At 40.2% G+C, this 18,673-nt stretch overlaps 2 protein-coding genes and 1 long non-coding RNA gene across 4 annotated transcripts in view; 2 read left to right on the top strand and 1 right to left on the bottom strand.

Moving 5' to 3' along the window:
- Positions 1 to 18,673, bottom strand: part of LOC102192177 (uncharacterized) — a 76,400-nt gene that overhangs the window by 24,445 nt on the left and 33,282 nt on the right. The window lies entirely within an intron of this gene.
- Positions 2,189 to 9,133, top strand: tmem106a (transmembrane protein 106A). 2 transcript variants are annotated; one of them, XM_005725837.1, is made up of 8 exons: positions 2,189 to 2,305; positions 3,400 to 3,563; positions 3,882 to 3,945; positions 4,087 to 4,240; positions 5,832 to 5,972; positions 6,066 to 6,109; positions 6,232 to 6,285; positions 8,690 to 9,133. In XM_005725837.1, the coding sequence occupies exons 2-8, from the start codon at positions 3,407 to 3,409 to the stop codon at positions 8,799 to 8,801; spliced, it is 726 nt and encodes a 241-aa protein (XP_005725894.1). In that variant the 5' UTR covers positions 2,189 to 2,305; positions 3,400 to 3,406; the 3' UTR covers positions 8,802 to 9,133. The 2 variants fall into 2 exon arrangements, with proteins under 2 accessions (XP_005725894.1, XP_005725895.1); XM_005725838.2 differs by lacking the exon at positions 2,189 to 2,305 and adding an exon at positions 3,270 to 3,296.
- arl4d (ADP-ribosylation factor-like 4D) lies at positions 11,252 to 13,770 on the top strand. The gene is made up of 2 exons (XM_005725839.1): positions 11,252 to 11,388; positions 12,351 to 13,770. Exon 2 carries the CDS (start codon positions 12,463 to 12,465, stop codon positions 13,066 to 13,068), a length of 606 nt encoding a protein of 201 aa, XP_005725896.1. The 5' UTR covers positions 11,252 to 11,388; positions 12,351 to 12,462; the 3' UTR covers positions 13,069 to 13,770.

The raw sequence follows: 18,673 nt of genomic DNA, 5'->3' as shown, positions 1-18,673 counted from the left end.
GCACTTTGAATCACCTTGTTGTTGAATTGTGCTATACAAATAAACTTGCTTTGCCTTGCCTTACACTGTGGCATAGATTCAACAAGGTGCTGCAAACATATCTTGGAGATTTTGGTCGACGTTGACATGACAGCATCATATAAGTTGCTGCAAATTTGATGCCTTCACATCATCCAAGACTGTTCCACCACATCCCAGCGTGCTCTGCTGAAGATATGATAACTGCAGAGGCCATTTGAGTACATTGACCTCACCGTCATGTTTAAGAAACCAGTTTGAGAATATCTGAGCTTTGTGTCGTGGTGAGGTAGAGTCAGCTGAAAGCAGCCATCGGTTAATATAAAATAAGACGGGTCTGTTTGTTTATACCCATTTCTGAGCTTTCCGTCTAAATCCCACAGCAAATATTCAAACTCATCAGAATGGACAACATTTTTCTAACCTTCTGTTGTCCAATTTCCAGCCTCATGTTCCTGTTCTTAGCCAACAGGAGTGGCCTTCCACGTTGTGTTTCCTTCTCTAGCCTTCTGCAGCCTTCACTACAAGGTTCAACATGTTGTGAATTCAGGGCATTTTCTGTAAACCTTAGAGATGGTTATATGGGAAAACCCCAGTAAATCAGTAGTTTCACTTTTAAAATGAATTTCTTTAGGATCTCATAGAGTCGGTTTTCACATAATGAAGATACTGCTAGAGGTCCAGCACAGGCCCGCACACATCTGCCACTCTAACTGACTCATTTCCTGTTTTAATACATTTTCAAAGACTAATATTTCATATCAAACGCTCACATGCCGCCCACTCAAAACCTCTTCTCTATTGAAACTAGCAACTGCATCCAAAAGCTGTGCCAGCCGGGACAGTTATAGTAACCTGAACTGAAATCTGTGGGTCAATTATGAAACAGCAAATATGGTAGGAGAAGGGTAACGTCTCTGTCAAATATGGAGTTGTGTTCAAAGGTTGTGGCCACTTGTACAGGATTTGACTGTTTAAAACGTTTGCTAACAAAGCAGGGCATCTGGCAGAGTGGAATGAAATAAGGAACCTGATGCCAGAACACTGTGTTTATTGAAGAGAATATAGCATAAACAGGTTGTGTGTGTCTAGTGTGGGTGCTTAAAGGTGTAAATACACAACACAAACATACTGTTAAGCCCCAAATGATTCACCCGCCTGCCGTATTTAGGTTTAAAGTCATCTTGTGACATTTTGGAGTGTCCCGCCTTACTCTGATAGAGAATCTGCAGGGAGTTGGAGATTATGGTGTTGACAAAGACGCCTTCCAGCCAAATCCCAGAAGAAACCTGCAAAAAGCTGGTCAGCAGTTTTAAAATTGGTTTCAATGCTTGAACACCAATAAAACCTTTCCACTGATTATTGAGAAGAGTATAAATAATTTTCTAATTGCCATTTTTACTCCTTTTACATTGTTCTGTTATATTTTGGGAGATACCTGCCTTGTTTCCTACCTATTTCTTGTTTAAATTTAAATCTCTACTAGAATCTAGATCTTTCAGAATAATTTGGGGCTCATTTTATTACATTTAGGCTATGTTTTTATTATGAATTCCTGTGGTCTGTCTAGCTACAGAAATGTGTTTTACTAGAAGAAAATAGGGAGTTGTTTGTACTCAGAAAGGTGTATTTTTTGTTTCCAGCTGACAACTTTTGGAGATGTGCAACAATCAGGGCAAATGACATTTTTACAGGACGTCTGGAAACCGACACAGAGCAGTTTGCTCGTTGAAGAAGTGTTATATTGAGTATTAAAGTTTATATGAATCGAGTTTACACGTGATTATCCTCTTATTGGGCAAAACGTCCTCGGTTTGAGATAATCCGAAACCACGTGAGAACAAGAAATGTAAATCATTTTCTGTTGTAACCCACAAACTGAACGGTAATGTGTTTCACAAAAGTAAAACGTCACTATTCCACGTCTAGTTGTTTGGAGCTGGATCCGGTCTCCCTGCCCAGTGCGCGCTCCTGACGCAGGGGAAACAAATTCGGTCGTAAATAACGACCATGGCACGACACAACGTTAAAGATAGTTCACGTTAGCTGATATGCAAATTATTGTGTCAGCTTATGGTATGATAGTAGGGCTGGATAATAGCACATGTGATCAGGAAATGAGTGGCACATAAAAAGACAAGGAAGTGTTGCACTCAGTACATTGTGTGTATATGAAGCAGCTGCACCACGGTCTTAATGTAGCTTCTGAAAAAGCTGAATCATAAAGGAGCTAGCAGCGTTTATGTGCTCATCCTGAATGATATTTGGACTTGTTGTGAGCTGTGAGGTGAGTTTGCAGAGGATGAGGTTTTTAACTTAATTTGTATTGCATATAAAATTGTGATTTTGTTAAATTAATAATACATTTAATAATTTTAGACGTCAGAATCATCCATTACGTTTAGGAGTAATACTTTCAGTCGTTTATTTCTTAATTAGTGTTTAAATACTTGTTTACACTCAAGCCTTGCACAGTAACGATCAGTCTTTCATATACAGCAGATACAATTTGTAATCTCCACTCACAGAAAACTGAATAAACCATTTTATTGTATTTCAAAAATTTTTCTTCACTTATCTAGTTGATTATATCTAAAGTTTATAGAGTCACAGGATACTGAGTAATAGAACAAGCTATTTGCATTTTCATATAGAAATAAGTTTAAAATATGTAACTTAAAGGCAAAAATTGTAATTCATATTCAGCTTATGACTGAGTGCAAACTGTTTCTAAAACACAGAGCACACTGTTGTTTTAGTGTGGCTTTATGGAGACTTCCTGCATACTTGTGCCTCCGCAGGACAGCACAAACCAAACACAACAAACCAGTTTAACATCTGTCATCTGAGTTCAAATGTCTTGACTTCTTCCTATCTATCTATCTATCTATCTATCTATCTATCTATCTATCTATCTATCTATCTATCTATCTATCTATCTATCTATCTATCTATCTATCTATATGTTATGACTGTGTAGTGTCAGTCTTGACCACCATCTGTTTACTAGAGGCAACCAATCAGAGAAAGGTTAGTTGAAAGTTGGTTTTGTCATGTGAATTGAGGGTCTTCAGGAAGGCCTGGTATAATGATTTTGAACTTCAAAAGCTACTCTAGTACAAATAAGCATAAAAAGCATTGTTTAAAACGGAGACAGGAAACATAAAAGTAATTCAGGGAGGTTCTGATCACTCCCACACTGTAGATTCTGCTCACATCCTAACATGCATTGCAGTAATAAGCATCATTTATTGGTCATTTCAAGGTTTGTGAGGGAGGTGAGTAACAGCTGACTGAGCAACAGTCACTTCTGTTTACTGCGAGTTATAAACTGTGGTTTTTGCCCTTTTAACATGCTCTTTACTGGATGTTTTCTTTCAGGAGTGCTATGGTGGCACAGCAGCAAAATAAAGGAGATCCTGATGTAACAAAAAAGATGGAGAAGGTGAAAGGAATGAAGCACTTTCCTCCATATGGTAGCATGGATGAAAACACAACAGGGGACAACTGCCCCACATGCCGTGGCACTGGCCGAATCCCCAGAGGTTGGCCTTTTTTTGTGAAGAAAAATCTGCTTTTATCTGTCTTTACTGTCAATTTTCCACTGTTTTAACTGGAGTTTTAAGGCTTTGACATCATTGTCTGCTGAATGCTTCCCATGCATGATAAAAACTAGAGGAACCAGTCGTGAAAAACTGACACGGTGTTTACTTCTTCTTCTCCAAATTACTTTCATTTCACATTTAATAGCAAGTTGACTGAAGGAGTCTTAAAAACATGGCTATGTGCTGGTGTCAGCTAAGATACTTTCACATCATTTCTGTGGTAAGAACAAAACCTTTATTTCCATCTTGTACTGGCAGGACAAGAAGACCAGCTCGTTGCCGTCATACCGTGTAATGATGTAAGGCTGAAACCCAGACGCACGTAAGGAGTATAGCAGTACATGAATGTGTGTGTGTGAGGGGTGCTTTTACAGTTTTGAACAAGCGAGTTAGAAATATTTTTGTGTTTATGGTTTGCACTGTTGCTCTATTTAAAATGTAATTTTGCATATCCCTGTTTCAGGAAGCTGCATGTCTGCATCTCCATGGGCCTGTGTCTCCTTATTTGCTGTCTGATCCTCTTTTTCCTCTTCCCACGGAGTGTCACCCTCACCCCAGTGTCTGTACAATCAGTCACAGTATACTTCATCCCAGATGAAGTTAAAATGGACGTCACAGTAAGTAATTTGAAAATCACTCTGCTCATCAGTAGTTTTGGTGTTACAGTAACCAAAAAACTTCCCCAAAAAACACTGTATGCAGCCAAACATCTGGGCAGCACTTAATGTTTCTAGGTGTGCATTAGCATCCCAGTTATGAGGCTAATCAGAGATAGTCCGATAATTCAAATGATGACTGGCTTGATCACTGTTTTTGAGATACCACAAAGTCAGTTTAGTTAAATTTTAAATATGGGAATGTGAAAAAACAATGTTTTCACAGGACACTGTGCAGTTTTGGCAGTTTGCAGCCCTGGAGCAGTGCTACAATCTACAATCATTCCAGAAGTTTATTTCCCAGCAAATTCATCACATTTGACTGTGCAATGCTAACAGGAATTGCCAAAAAAATCCAAGAGCTAAATCTCAGACTCTATAGACTGCAGTTAGCATGTTAAATATTAAAGTTCATGACAGTAAATTAGAAAAATATGAGTTGTTCCCAGGAGAAAACCTATTCTCTGTGACCAGAACATGGCAACATGTCTTGAGTTAAGATTTAAGACTCCTAGAACAATGTCCTTTGGCTAGATGCACAACTTGGGCCAAATTCAGTCCCACAACAAGACAATTATCCCAAACACACCAGCAGATCTACAGCAGAATAGATGAAAAAAAAAAAACATTTAGGTGTCGCAGTGGCCTAGTTAAAGTCCTCAACCTGACTGAAATGTTGTGGGAGGAGCTTAAGAGAGCTGAGCATAAACAAATGCCTTCAAACCTCAATGAACTGAATAGAAAATGTAAGTTGGGGTTTGTGAATATCTGCCCAGCTTAATTAAGTGTAACTAGTAAACTACAGTATATATATGCTTGTCTGCTTTGATGACAGACTTCCTCCTATTACTGTGGATTTGTCATGCAGTGTCTCTGCCCTCTTTTACCCACATCTCTGCAAATCTGTTAACAAAGGAAGGAGGTGACCTCTGAACCTTCTGCCGTGATAAACATTAGGCAACTGGATTTTGAGAGTCAATAAATATCTGAAAATGACTCACCTTTGTAACATGTTTTAAAATAACATGAACGTCAAGTTCTAACTGATGACTCATGTATGTCCTGCAGACGTTGCTTCCCATTATAGCTGTTGCACCATCGGTTGCATTAGACTATGGCTACAGGAGCTATGCTAAACCCTGCTTGGCTCTAAGCATGCTTTTTTTTATCTCTGAAAATGGACATTAGAAAATGGGATTGACACTTTTGAAGTTGGGATTAATATTTCTGAATTCTTGGTGACCGATTCTATATAAAAATATGTAGAATTAGTTGGAAACAAGCAGCATCACATAACTAGTGTGTGTTAACAAGTGGAGGTCCCTCATACATAGTTGTAAACGAGTTAAGCCATATTTTTACAACCACATTTTTTATTGCCTCTATCAAAACACTATCCACAAAGAAGCACTTGCGTTGCATTCACATGACAGATGGTGCAGTAGGTCACTGCCCCACTTAGATGGTGGGGCACTTAAAATTCCCAGACACTTTTTAATAATGCACAGGTGTGTCGGTTGCACTTGACTTGTGGATTTTTTTCCTTTTGCAGAATCTCATCAACATCACCAACACTAACTACTATTCAGTTCAGATTGTCGACTTCAGCATTCAGGCTGTGGTTGGTCAAACAGTCATGGGAAAGAACAAGATCACTAATATGACCGCAATCGAGCCCAGATCACTGAAATCTGTAAGCTTCAGACTGGATAACAGGTCCTGTTGATATCCAGCATTTATCATGTGTTTAACATCTTATCTCTGTGTCCTCTGATATCATTTACAGAATGTAATTTCAGTTGGCCTGGATATTAAAGATGAAGGCATAGCGTAAGAAAGAAATCTTTGTTCTCAGCACATAACATCAAAAAACATCTCAAGATAAAAACTATTAGAGTCCATTGTTGTTGTTTAAATGTCTGACTTCAGCACAATGTGGTCATGTCTTTCAGCTCTTACTGCAAATCAAGCAGCATCAAGATTCACACCTTATTTCTGGAGCTTCAGTAAGTGTCAACCTCTGTCAGCGGAAGAGGCAGAGACACTTTTGAGTTTTTTAAACCCACAATGTTAAAAGCTTCACTTTTCCGCTGTACACAAAAAACCACAACCACAAAATTATTTTTCTTCACAAAGCCAAAGTCGAATCTTTTAATCTGAAGGACATGAAAGGTCTTCCTGGAAGTCCAGTTTTTCCTTTGAAATTCAGTGAACTTGGAATTAAACCACAGGACAGTCACAGTGCTGCTATTGAGGAGCTGCTTTTTACCTTAAATGCGTTCGAGAGAAATGTGCTCATTCAGTGATTTCAGTGGCTCAGAACTTTGATGCTAACTGGACTAATTAAGAGACAGGTAGCACAGTGGTGTGGTGGCAAGAATGTCCTATGTTTGAATCTACCGGCTAACCAGGACCTTTCTGTGTGGGGAGATTCGTGGGTTTAGGTTCATGTATGATTTAAAACTGGCGGTGGGTGTGAATGGTTGTGCGCTTGTCTGTTAGCTGTGTGAGAAAATGGTGAATTGTCCAGATGTGTACCTTATGATATTCTGGGGTGGGCTCCAGCCCCCTCGCGTACTACCCCGAGTTTCATAAATAGATGGACAGAATAAAGTTCAAATAGATTGTACTGACTACATGTACATGTTGTTTTTAAGTTGTTTAAAAAAAGGAACCAAACAGCATTCGTCACAGTCATGGTGATGGTCAGCAACAATATTCATGTAGGCATTTAAATGGTGCTCGATTGTTACCAAGGGGCCCAAAGTATAACAAGAAACTATCCTCTACACCACTGTGTTGATATAAGTCAGGATGGATCCATGCGTTCATCCTTTCATGTTGTTTACACCAAATTGTGACTCTACCACGTGAATGTAACAGCAGGAACCGAAACTCATCAGACCAGGCAATGTTTGTCCTCTGTGGTCCAATTTTGGTGGGAATGGTAGCCTCAGTTGCCCGTTCTCAGTTAAACTCCAGTGTGGATTGTGCCACACTGGGTAGCAGGGTAGCTCGGTAGCACACCTTTTGGGCTGCTGTGGTATCCCATCTGCTTCAATATGTGGTCTGTTGCACAGTCAGAGGTGCCTTCATGCACACCTTGGTAGATTTTAACGAATGATTTTGAATTACAGCTCTCTTCCAGTCTGACCATTTGTCTCTGACGTGTGGCAGTAAAAAGGCATTTTCATCTATAGAACTGCTGCACACTTGATATTTTCTCATTTTTCAACCATTCTCTGTAAACCTTACAGATGTTCATTTAAAAAAAAAAAATCCTAGTAACATCTGGCTCCAACAAATATGCTACATTCAAAGCAATTTGTTCAGATGTTGGTGGCTCCGTAGTGTAGTGGTTTACAAATTCACCCGAGTAACAGATCCTCCGTTTAATCCTGGGAAGAGACAGAAATCCCTTTGGGGAGATTTGGCATAAAAAGAAATCTGCCAACTTAAAACATGGAGCTACCTGCTGTGAGAAGCCTTGTGAATAAGGGAGCATCTTAAAGCAGCTTTCTTCTATATTCTGATGCTCAGTGTGAACTTCAGCAGGTCATCTTAACCATGTCCACATGCTTAAATGCTGCTGTGATATTGGGTCAAAGAGCAGTTGAACATTTGTACTTAAAAAAGTGGCTGATGAGTGTATTTTCGAGCATTTTTCAGTCCTCACCACTTCATAAGAACGAGAGCTATCCACAGGAATCACATTTTTGCTCAGCATTTGAGCATCAGTAACGTGCGATATATCGCAGTTTCAACAGCAAAACTGCACCAACTTAATGTCTGTGATGTACAGAAACAGACAAAAAGCATTGGTAATCTGGGTGATTTATCTGTTTTCTGATAATTCACTGCAGAAACCTTTGAAAAGTGAATGCAAAGGATCATGTCACTGTACGGGATGGGTGGCTGTTCAAAACAAGCTGCAGAAAATGAAAACTCTTCCTTTTATCTTCATTTTGGATCCTTCTGTGCAAAAATAATTTCTTATATAGTCCTATTTTGACACTCTGGATTTTGGTATTTTAATGAAGGCATGCCAAAGTTTGTGCCCTAGAAAAAGAATCAGCTGATTCTTTGGATGGTCAGGTGGGATTTTATTTCATCTTAGATTTGTTTGATTTGTTTGGAAAGACTCACGAGCTGGTTGCTAGCTTTGTCTGTCAGCTGTTTATTGCTGGCTACGCAGAGCACAGCGGGTTTATTGCAGCTCTTTTGGCTGATGTGGCTGAAAACAAAGCCAATGAGAGAATCAGTTTGGATGTAACAGCTAAAAGACACTAAAATGCTCCTAGAGTTGAAGGGAACGCCCATCAATAAATCCAGAATTATAACGAAGTCAAAAAAAATTAGCACAGACGTGAAATATGAAAATGTAACAAAGATGTTTTTTTCTTTTTTCAGAATGACAATGAATATTTCGTATCTCTCGCACACGGAGCAGCTGTCCGTGGAGACCTTTGAGTATATTGACTGTGGCACCAATTCAACAATTCCACATCCTGTGAGAATATGACTTCAGTGTACTGAATCTGCAGTTTATACACGATAACTGCTCTCTGTTGTTTTAACACATAATAAGACTTTAAATTAATCACTACAGTGTTATAATGTAAAAATATTGACGCTTCAAACATGCATGTGTGTAAAATGCACAAAGACGTTGCAGAGCATTGTGCGAAATGAGCACAATTTGTGAAATGTAAAAATTATTTTGAAGTCATACCAATTTTAAATTGTCTTTAAATTTGTGTGTGTGCACGTGAACACGTGTTTACTACTGTGTTGACCATAGATCTCCTTATTGTTTGTCATTTGCACTTTATTAAACTGTAAAGGTTAATGTTACATATTATATGTTTTCATTTTTCCCTCATTCATTGCTTCTTCATGATATTTTATACACTAAAAGGGTGTGAGCAGGTTGTCTTGAGGTCAGCTTTCCATTGTCACACTATAGTGCATATTTATATAGCTAACTTAAATTTTTTAATACAGAAAAATATGCAGGTAAAATGTTTCATTTCTAAACTTAGAAGCATAAACCAAAGTTACAATCTCGTTTTAAGGTCTTGTGTGATAGTCCTTGGACAGTCATGTGACAGTCACATGGCTCTGTGCAGTCCTGTGAAACCTTTACTGCTTTGATAGGAACTGAGAGGGAAGCAGTAGCAGCTGGGTGCTGCTAATCAAATGCATTTGACTAACTGATCATCAGCAAGTGTGACCAGCTTTATAAAAGAAGACGTTTTGGCTGTTTTCTGGTCTGAAGCAATCAGGTGTGTGTTATCACAATGGCACTAAGGAAAGACAATTGTTGCTGCCTACAAACCTGGAGAGAATTATAAGGTCAGTCCATCATTCTACAGTGAGAAAGATTATTCATGAGTGGAAAACACTGAAGACAACTGACAATATTTCTAGGACTGGACATCCCAGGAAATTAACCCCAAGCTCAGACCGCGCAGCATTCAGAGAAACTGCAAAAGTGCCAAGAGCTACATCCCAGACTCAGCAGGGCTCAGTTAACATGTTAAAAGTATGATAGTAAAATTAGAGACATACTTATTAAGTATGACCGGTCTGGAAGGGTTTCTAGAAGAAATTGATTTAAAAAACAACACTGCAGCACAGCTTAGGTTTGCAAAGTTACAGTTGAAGAAAACCACAAGACTTCAGGAACAATGTGCTTTTTACAGACGAGACCGAAGTGGAGATGTTTGGTTACAATTCAGAGTGCAGAGTTGAACCAAAACCAAACACAGCACATCGGCACAGAGATCTCATACCCACTGTCAGCACGGTGGTGGAGGGGTTATGTCTTGGGTTTGTTTTGCAGCCATTGGACCTGAGCACCATCAGTGAGTCCACCATGAACTTCTCTGTATACCAACATATTCTCGAGTGAAATGCGGGGTCATCTGTCCAAGCTACTGTATCACAGGGTGTACTTAGTTATTTACCCATCATTGTTATTTCATCTGCTGTTCTCCGAATCCTTTTGGTTTTAGTGAGTATGCTTTTTGTCATGTTTTTAACTAGAGCTAATTAAAAAGTATAAATTGTCTAAATATGTACGATAAAAATATATGTTTTTTTCACTTTCCAAACCCAGTGTCCGCCCTACCTACAGTAAGTCACCAATACTTTTCTCCTGCTCTGTCATTGACTCTACACAAGGTGGACCCAAAGTATCATTGCAGAGTGATACTCTATGGGCACACACTTCATGCAGTAGTATGACATGCTAATATTATGGCACTTTGGGCACTCTGGAGTCTCTGTAAGTTAATGGTCTAACCTGAACCACTGCAAGTGTGAAAATTCCAGTAAAGCCAATAAATACTCAATTTTATTTTGTAACAGTACTGCTGTTACTGGGGTGGGGATCAGACCAATACATGTGAAGATATTTCTCGAGCTAGTTAACTAGCAAGTTGTTTGAAATCATTAATTTAACCAGGTTGTTCCACTGACCTCTTTTTTTCAAAAGAGAGCCATTAACAAGAGGCAGATTAAAAATATATAATACATGTAAAATGCATGGCCACAAATTCTGAAAAGCATATGCAAGACTTTTTGCAGACACACAAATGACCATTTCAAATGTTTTGGTTATGTTTAATGTGAGATTTACAGCAAACTTTGTCATCTGTTATCACACCCAGGAATTGAATTTTATTCACTCTATGTTCACAACCTCTTAAGACTAAAGGAACGTGGTCAAACTCACTCGTGTATTTGAAATTACACTTGTTCTTCTTGTGTAGATGTTTTATGAATGCATTTTCACTTGCTCACACTTGAAGAAAGAGTAACACTGGGGGGTGTTTTACTGTATTAATTTTTATATGCACGTTATTATGCATCAGTGTTTGCTGGTCATGACAGGCCGAATGCACGCAATTCACTGCTCCACCAGCAGGGGGCGCGGAGCAGCAACCCTCCAGGTGGCCGTGACGTCACCCGGGCTTAAGGTGCCGTGCGCTCGAGTCTCTCCGGAGCTTCTCAGTGCTGCTGGAGGAGAACACGAAGATCGCTTGTTGTGAACTATGGCCGTGTTTATCGCTTGTGGATGATGATTTCACCGAACATCTAAAAAGGTAGGAAGGTTTTTAAATATGCAGAGGAGAGGTCAGGCTCGGTTTTCAATGCTGGGATTCGTGCAGGCTCTGCAAACTGCATGCATGTTTTATTTTCCTATCCTATCCAATCAATCCAATATATCAGGATTCCTACAAGCGCAATAGGTAGACGATGTTGAAGTTCTTAAATTTATTTGAGGTATATCGATCAGGATAAACACGTCGTCACATGAAGTAGATGGTGAGATTTCATGCAGGAGAGGGAGAAAACTGGAGAAAAAGGTGGATTATTCCTCATACACACACACAGACACACATATATACACACAGTCATACAACGAGGTTATAAAAACATCTGTCAATAAACATGACAGGGCAATGCTTGTGCAAGCTGAGTACAGCTGGATGAAAGTCTTTGCACACTGTATTATTTATTTATTTATTTATTTATTTTTTTTTGGGGGGGGGGGTCAAAGTGAAAAATAAAAACAAAAAAACAAGGTAAAACCTGCCCTTGTAAACATGTAATGGTTTTATTTAGTCCAAACAGCAGCTGTTTGATGGGTATCAGGATGTCAACAACAACCGGATTAGTGCAGCTGAAGCAGTCCTTATAGGCAGTCAGCAGAGAGACCCCCTGAATACATGTTATCCATCGGCTGCATTCAAATCAATCTGGCCCAGGAAAAGCCCTTCAGGTTTAACAATCTTAAGAGGATTAACCCTTAGCAAATAAGAAACTACATTACCTCAGACACCAGCTAACTAATGTTTAGCTCTGTAATGTGGCACATTTATAGTTTGAAATCTAAAATTTCAAATTTTGAAGACACACACACTGCTATTGTAAAGTAAGCATCTCGGTAGTAGCGAAACATTTTAAGTGCAGCTTGGTTTGCAAACATTCCTTAAACACCCATTGTCTTTTAATTAAATGTTAACCCAGCCTGTGTGTGTGTGTGTGTGTGTGTTTTGATAAGGCCTCCAGCACCATCTGATCTTGGACAGGGACCAAATGCCAATCCACTGAGAACGGATTAAAACAGGAATCTTTCACCTCACCTAAGTAGGTGTGAATTGCTGGCTGGAGTCATGGGGAACCAGCTGACTGATATCGCTCCCAGCACGCCGTTCCTGCCAAGCTTCCAGTGCCTACACGTGGTCGTCATTGGCCTCGATTCGGCCGGAAAAACCTCTCTGCTCTACAGGCTCAAACTCAAGGAGTTTGTCAAAACAATCCCAACCAAGGGCTTCAACACAGAGAAGATCAAAGTGGCAGTTGGGGCATCTCGTGGAATAAACTTCCAGATTTGGGATGTGGGTGGGCAGGACAAGCTGCGTCCGCTCTGGAAGTCCTACACTCGCAGGACAGATGGGATGGTGTTTGTGGTGGACTCCACCGAGGTGGAGCGAATGGAGGAGGCCAAAGTGGAGCTCCATAAGATCACCCGCACGTCAGAGAATCAGGGAGTCCCGGTGCTAATTCTCGCCAACAAACAGGACCTGGACTCGGCCTTGTCTGTGAGCGAGGTGGAGAAGCTGCTCTCTGTTCATGAACTGAGCATGTACACGCTGTATCACGTGCAGAGCTGCAGCGCTGTGGACGGTCAGGGGCTCCAGCTGGGCTTGGAGAAACTCTATGAGATGATCCTGAAGAGGAAGAAGATGGTGAAGCACAACAGGAACAGGAAGAGATGAACTACCGGTTCACACTGTGGACTTTATACACCAGAGATTTATACACTGCTCAGATGCTTCCAGGCTTAATGGTCCTCTTTAATGGGAAAGCAATTTGTGCCAACAAAACAACAATTACACACGGCCTGAGGGTCCGGAGAAATGGATTTGCTCATAATAACTGAAACAGTATTGACATTGTTTTTGTTCTGCAGCTGTCCTTAGACAGCTTATAGATTTAAGGAAACCTTGAAGCAGTTAGTCCTCACTAAGTGCTTTTCTACACTTGTTTTAAAGAAGATTTCTGAGAAGACACTTGCCTGCTCACTTTAGGACTCACAGAGGGCCACATTCCCATTTGATGAAGAAGATTTACTTAAAATGACGTTCTTATATTCCTCGAAAGGCTTGCACAGATTCTGTACCACTAAATTGCTGTTTTTCTTCCACAATGTACTGATCTTTTTTCAAAATATTTATTCAGTGTATATGTATTCGTACTGGACAGAGGCTCCTTTTTCTTTTTTGTAAATGAACAGCGTCCAGCGCTCAATTAGCACCAATGATATTTAGTTTAATTCCTAACAGATCCTAAGTGCATTCCCTTCATAGACACACATATATATACAAATTTAGCTACCACTGTATAATTATACTGTTTTTACAAATTGTAATTTTTTCGTAAACTGAAGACTTAATAAACCTAGCACTGTACAGAACATACATTGCTATCTTTGTATTTTGAAGGTAGTTGATAGGAATGAGTTAAACTTTTTGGATTACATGGCACGCATAATCTCTCAGCTCTAAATTCACCTCAATATTGAGATTTTCTGGCCACTTCTACAGTGATATTTGAACATCATCTGTAGCCGTGACTTTAATGTCCAAGTGGATTCAGTGATCAAATCAAAATATTGCAGGTAACCTCAAAAAACACTCGGTGAAAACACATTTTATTGTAACTGATAATTAGATAAACTAATATTATTCATGGACAGCAATACAGACAGCAGATTTGGCATAGTTATCCATCATCAATCACTATTTGGCGTGACTGGACAGACAAGCATGCTTTGTTAACTATAATTAAACTGCAGCCATGACTGACTGTTGATGCATTTGTATGTATGACAAATAAGTCCTGCTGATGCTTGCGCAACTTGGGAAACACTTGAGAAGTGTTTGGGAAAGAGGCTGGGAAGCCTTGATAAAGTTGTGGCCCCGGGGCCTGTGATATCTTAATATGCCTCTGCTACCTGCTGAGCACCAAACAGCACTAAGCACCTAAAGAAACATATTTCCCCCAGGACTTGGCAGACGGAGCTGAAAGACAGTGAATATTAAATTTTCTTTGTTGACACACACAAAAGAGAAAATACATCAACCAATGCATATTGATGCCAGAATAATTAATTTGCCAAAAATCTGCATTAGTCCCCCGAAATCTAGTATCAAACAAGCTTTAGTTAGTATTTCTTTAGATCAAATATTTGCTACCTTAACAGATGATACCATTTCAGTGCTCTTACCAAAGTAGGGGGGAGGATCTCCTCCTCTTCCCCTCCCCCACACAAGACCAAACAATCCGTTTAGTTGGATTTCCACCTACTGCTGACAGTTTAATTGCATCAATTAGTGGTGAGACGGCTCAGAGGTGAGCTGGTTGAGTTGTGCTGTTGATTTTGTGGTCATGTGGGGCTGGATCACCTGAGGCCATCTGTACAGCAGATGCTCTGTTGCACTCTTGCTGGAAGTCAACTGGACTGTAGCCATCCTGTCTTACTACTTATTTTAATGTTAGTCTCACATTTATGTGTTTAGTGACCCTGGGATGAAATAAAATAAATAATACCACTGGTAAAAATGCATTTCAAAGAATGGCAAAAAATATCTGGCATCTTGAATCGAGTCAAAGGATATGTGAGCTTCTTGTCTCTTGCTGTCACAAATATGAGAAACCTGTTTTCATAAATCCAGGAGATAAATAAGAAAAACACAGAGACCTTTTCTTTTATTTAAATTTCACTATACTGGCATTTTAAGAGTTTTTGCACTCTGTTTCTGATGTGTCATCTAACAGTTCATCGTTACTGTAGCAAATATCAGAAATGTTCCATTGTACTTAATACTAGCTCTGATCACACACTGTATATAAAAGATAGGTGTCACCATTATGATGTCACCCGCTGCTTTCTAGACTCCGTATGCTGAAACCTCAGCATCACCATTTTGGCCACTGTCACCGATCCCAAAGATTTATATGAGAGGGTGGAGTGCTAAGTTTCCAGCTAATGTGGATGATTTTTAATCACACAGTATTCCATATTATTTGTCAGATAATCTATTAAAAATGCCCCATAAGGCACCAACAGCAAAAATGCAGTGAAGAAGTTCAGTTTAATATCTCAAAGTAGTGGAAGGAAGGCCTAACGGACCCTGATTGGCTCCATCTGCCTGTGTCAGGACACCTGCCAATTAAAGCAGTTGTGCTAATAACTCTAGTGTTCAGGTGGATGAGTTAGAAAAAAGCTATCAGTCATTATCCAAAAACATACCTTATACAAGCTGTTAACATACTTTATAATGTTCTATTGCAGGCCTCTTTAGCTAGTGAGTCTACAGGGTTTGACTCACATTTGCAGCTAGCCTTTGGTGGCCAGTAGTGGAAAAAAGTTTTTGGCACTTCAGAGTCGGCTTCATTTTCCCACTTGGTGTTAATCCTCTCTTAAGTTGCCATTCAGCTACGCGTGGGTGTGCTCCTGGCCTGTATTTGTCTTGCCTGACATGATGAGATAATGACTTGTTACCTATTCGCGTGCCGCCCGCTGAGTGTTCTTAAACGCTCAATGTCAAGCTGCACTTGCGTGCACTTAAGCACGTGCATGTCCATTATGACAAGAAACCCGCGCACCCACACGAGCACCCGTGCGCATCTTGACTTGTGTGACCTCACCGTCCCTATTATTCAAAACGGTGAGCTCATTAAAAGTTTCAAGGATGTGTTGCAGCATCATCCTGATACAGCAGCTGGTCGCTGAATAAATTTGCATCATAATGCGGTGTTTTCAACAGCTGAGACACATTCTGGGCATTTGGAGACATCAGTCAGCCAATGAAAAACAAACAGTATGTGGCTGAGCTTATCTCCTCAGATAAGCCATACAATGAGGCGATGGGAAACTGTTGTTGAAGCTAGGTTAAGAAGACAGGTGACAATCAGTAGGCAGCAGTATGGCTTCATGCCATAAAAGAGCAGATGGAGAAGTATAGAGAAGGTCGTACGGAGTTGCTGTTTTTGCGGATCTAGAGAAAGCATATGTGGACCTGTGGTACTGCACGAGAAAATCAGGATTGGCAGAGCAGTATGTGAGGGTCATGTAGGATTGCAAGACAGTGGTAAGGTGTGCAGTGGGAGTGACAGATGGATTCAAGGTCGGGGTAAGATTACATCAGGGATGGTCTCTGAGCCCCTTCTTGTTTGCAGTGGTGTTAGACAGGTTGACAGATTATGTCAGGCAGGAGTCTCCGTGGACTATGATGTTTTCAGATGACATCTGTAGTGAGAGTAGGGAGCAGGTGGAAGAGAGCCTGGAGAGGTGGAGGTATACATGGGAGAGAAGAGAAATGAAAGTGAGTAGAAACAAGACAGAATACATAATGTGTGTGAATGAAAGGGAGACGAGCGTAACAGTGATTTATGTGAGTAGAGCTGGTGAAGGGAGATGAGCTTAAATACTGGACAGTGCACAAAAGAAGTGAAGAAGGGAGCTCAGTCAGGGAGAAGTGGGCGGAGATAAGTGTCAGTGGTGATTTGTGACAGAAGGATAGCAGTGAAATAGAAGGTTTACAAGATCGCAATGAAACCTGCTGTGATGTGTGGTTTGGAGATGGTTTGGAAATGTAGTGAAGGAGGACATGCAGAGGACTGGTGTGACAGAGGACGCTAGGGGTAACGTGAGGTGAAGGATGACAGTCCACTGTGGCGATTGCTAAAGGGACCAGCTGAACAAAGAAGAGGAAAAACAGAAGACAACTATGACGCCAGTAAGGCACAATGCTGTCGTGCCCACAGTCTCCCGCACACCTAATGACTTCCATCCAGCGGTGGAAAAACCCAAGGGAGCTGCATGTGCATTGTCTTTGTTGCACAGTGGTTTTCTCTTGCATGTTTCTGTCACATGCTGTGCAGACTCCTTGTTACTCTCTGCCTTGCCTCCTCCTTTCTAGGGCATCCTGGTGGCTGACAAGAAACACCCAAGAGAGGGAAGCCTGGGGATTATGTGTCAGGGCTTAATCTCACATAGGCAGGTGTATCCCTGGAACGGTGTGACATAAATCAGAGACAGGCACACCACTGGGCTTTGAAAACAATAAGCAAAGCTACAAATAACAAATTTTTCCTGTTCTCCTTAAAATTCACAATGCAATGACTGCAAGGAGGCACAGTCTTAAAAATATAAGCCAGAATATATTGGGTCTATGAGTGAGGACTGGCATAGCAGCGCAGTGAACAGATAGATGACTATGCTAACATATTTGATGAATATCCTCAGTTATTACAACTGTGGATTGATGTAGTGGTCTACAGAAGTCTGAATGAATTTCTGCTAAATTAAAATGAAATTATATCAAACAAAGCTGTTGCTGGGTCTCAGATTGTTTAGACAATGTTGTAAAACTTGTTAAAAACTACAGGCATATGGACATACAGGCTTTTTAAATCTTATTGAGGGGAAAGTCTCCAAAACTATACAGCAGATTTAGCTGAATTTGTCTTATGCTCATGTTCCACTAACTAGTAAAACTAAAATTAGAGGCTTGATAATAATCATGTGGATTCAATCCATGGGAGCTGCTAAGTGCATCAGTGAACATGTCCTTTTTTAGTTATTTATATATGGTATTATTATCTTTACGTGCCCTTTGTTTTTGTTTCATCAGCTCTTTCGAAGAGTTCATTGTTTTGGGAGTTTTGCATCTTCAGTCTTTTTACATCCTTTGCTTCTCTGCCCTCATTAATCTCACTTGTGTCCAATCAGTCCTTTTAGTCTTCTCTTGTCAATTATCAGTTCATTTTGACTTCAGTTTGACCTTGTGCTTTTTTAGATACTGGTTTTTTACATAAGCTCTTAACAGGTTCTAATAAAACTCGACTTCTCTTAGTTAACCTGTCTGTGGCGTCTGCATTTGGCTCATCTTTCCTGTGTATCAAAAAGCTGAGGAACAGAGGGGTGCATTATTAAGGCCTGCTAACTCAGTCAGGGGGAGGTGTCTTTCAGTGCTGGCTCTCCCAGTGGCCCCCCTGGCAAGGCTGTGTTGGTAATAATTTTAATAAATGTGAACAGAAGAGAAAGGAAAACATCCAGCTGAAACATTAACTAAGTCACTTTGTATGTCCCTCATGATTTCCTATTGTCCCCTGCTGTCCACTGTGTCCCTGTACCCACAGGTGCCCTCAAACACACATAGACAGAAACAGAAGCGTGTGCCACCCCGATATTTTTATTGGCCCTCATATGGTTACCCACATGACAATATTGTGGAAGCACCAGTTTTCACAGTTTCCTTTATTTGCTTTAAGTAGATTATCTGCTGAAGACATCTTTTCATATATGCAACTTGT

Source organism: Pundamilia nyererei, unplaced genomic scaffold (assembly GCF_000239375.1).
Source record: "Pundamilia nyererei isolate P.nyererei 1_Seehausen unplaced genomic scaffold, PunNye1.0 scaffold00017, whole genome shotgun sequence".
NCBI classification, from domain to species: domain Eukaryota; kingdom Metazoa; phylum Chordata; class Actinopteri; order Cichliformes; family Cichlidae; genus Pundamilia; species Pundamilia nyererei.
This window is presented reverse-complemented; position numbering and strand designations above follow the sequence as displayed.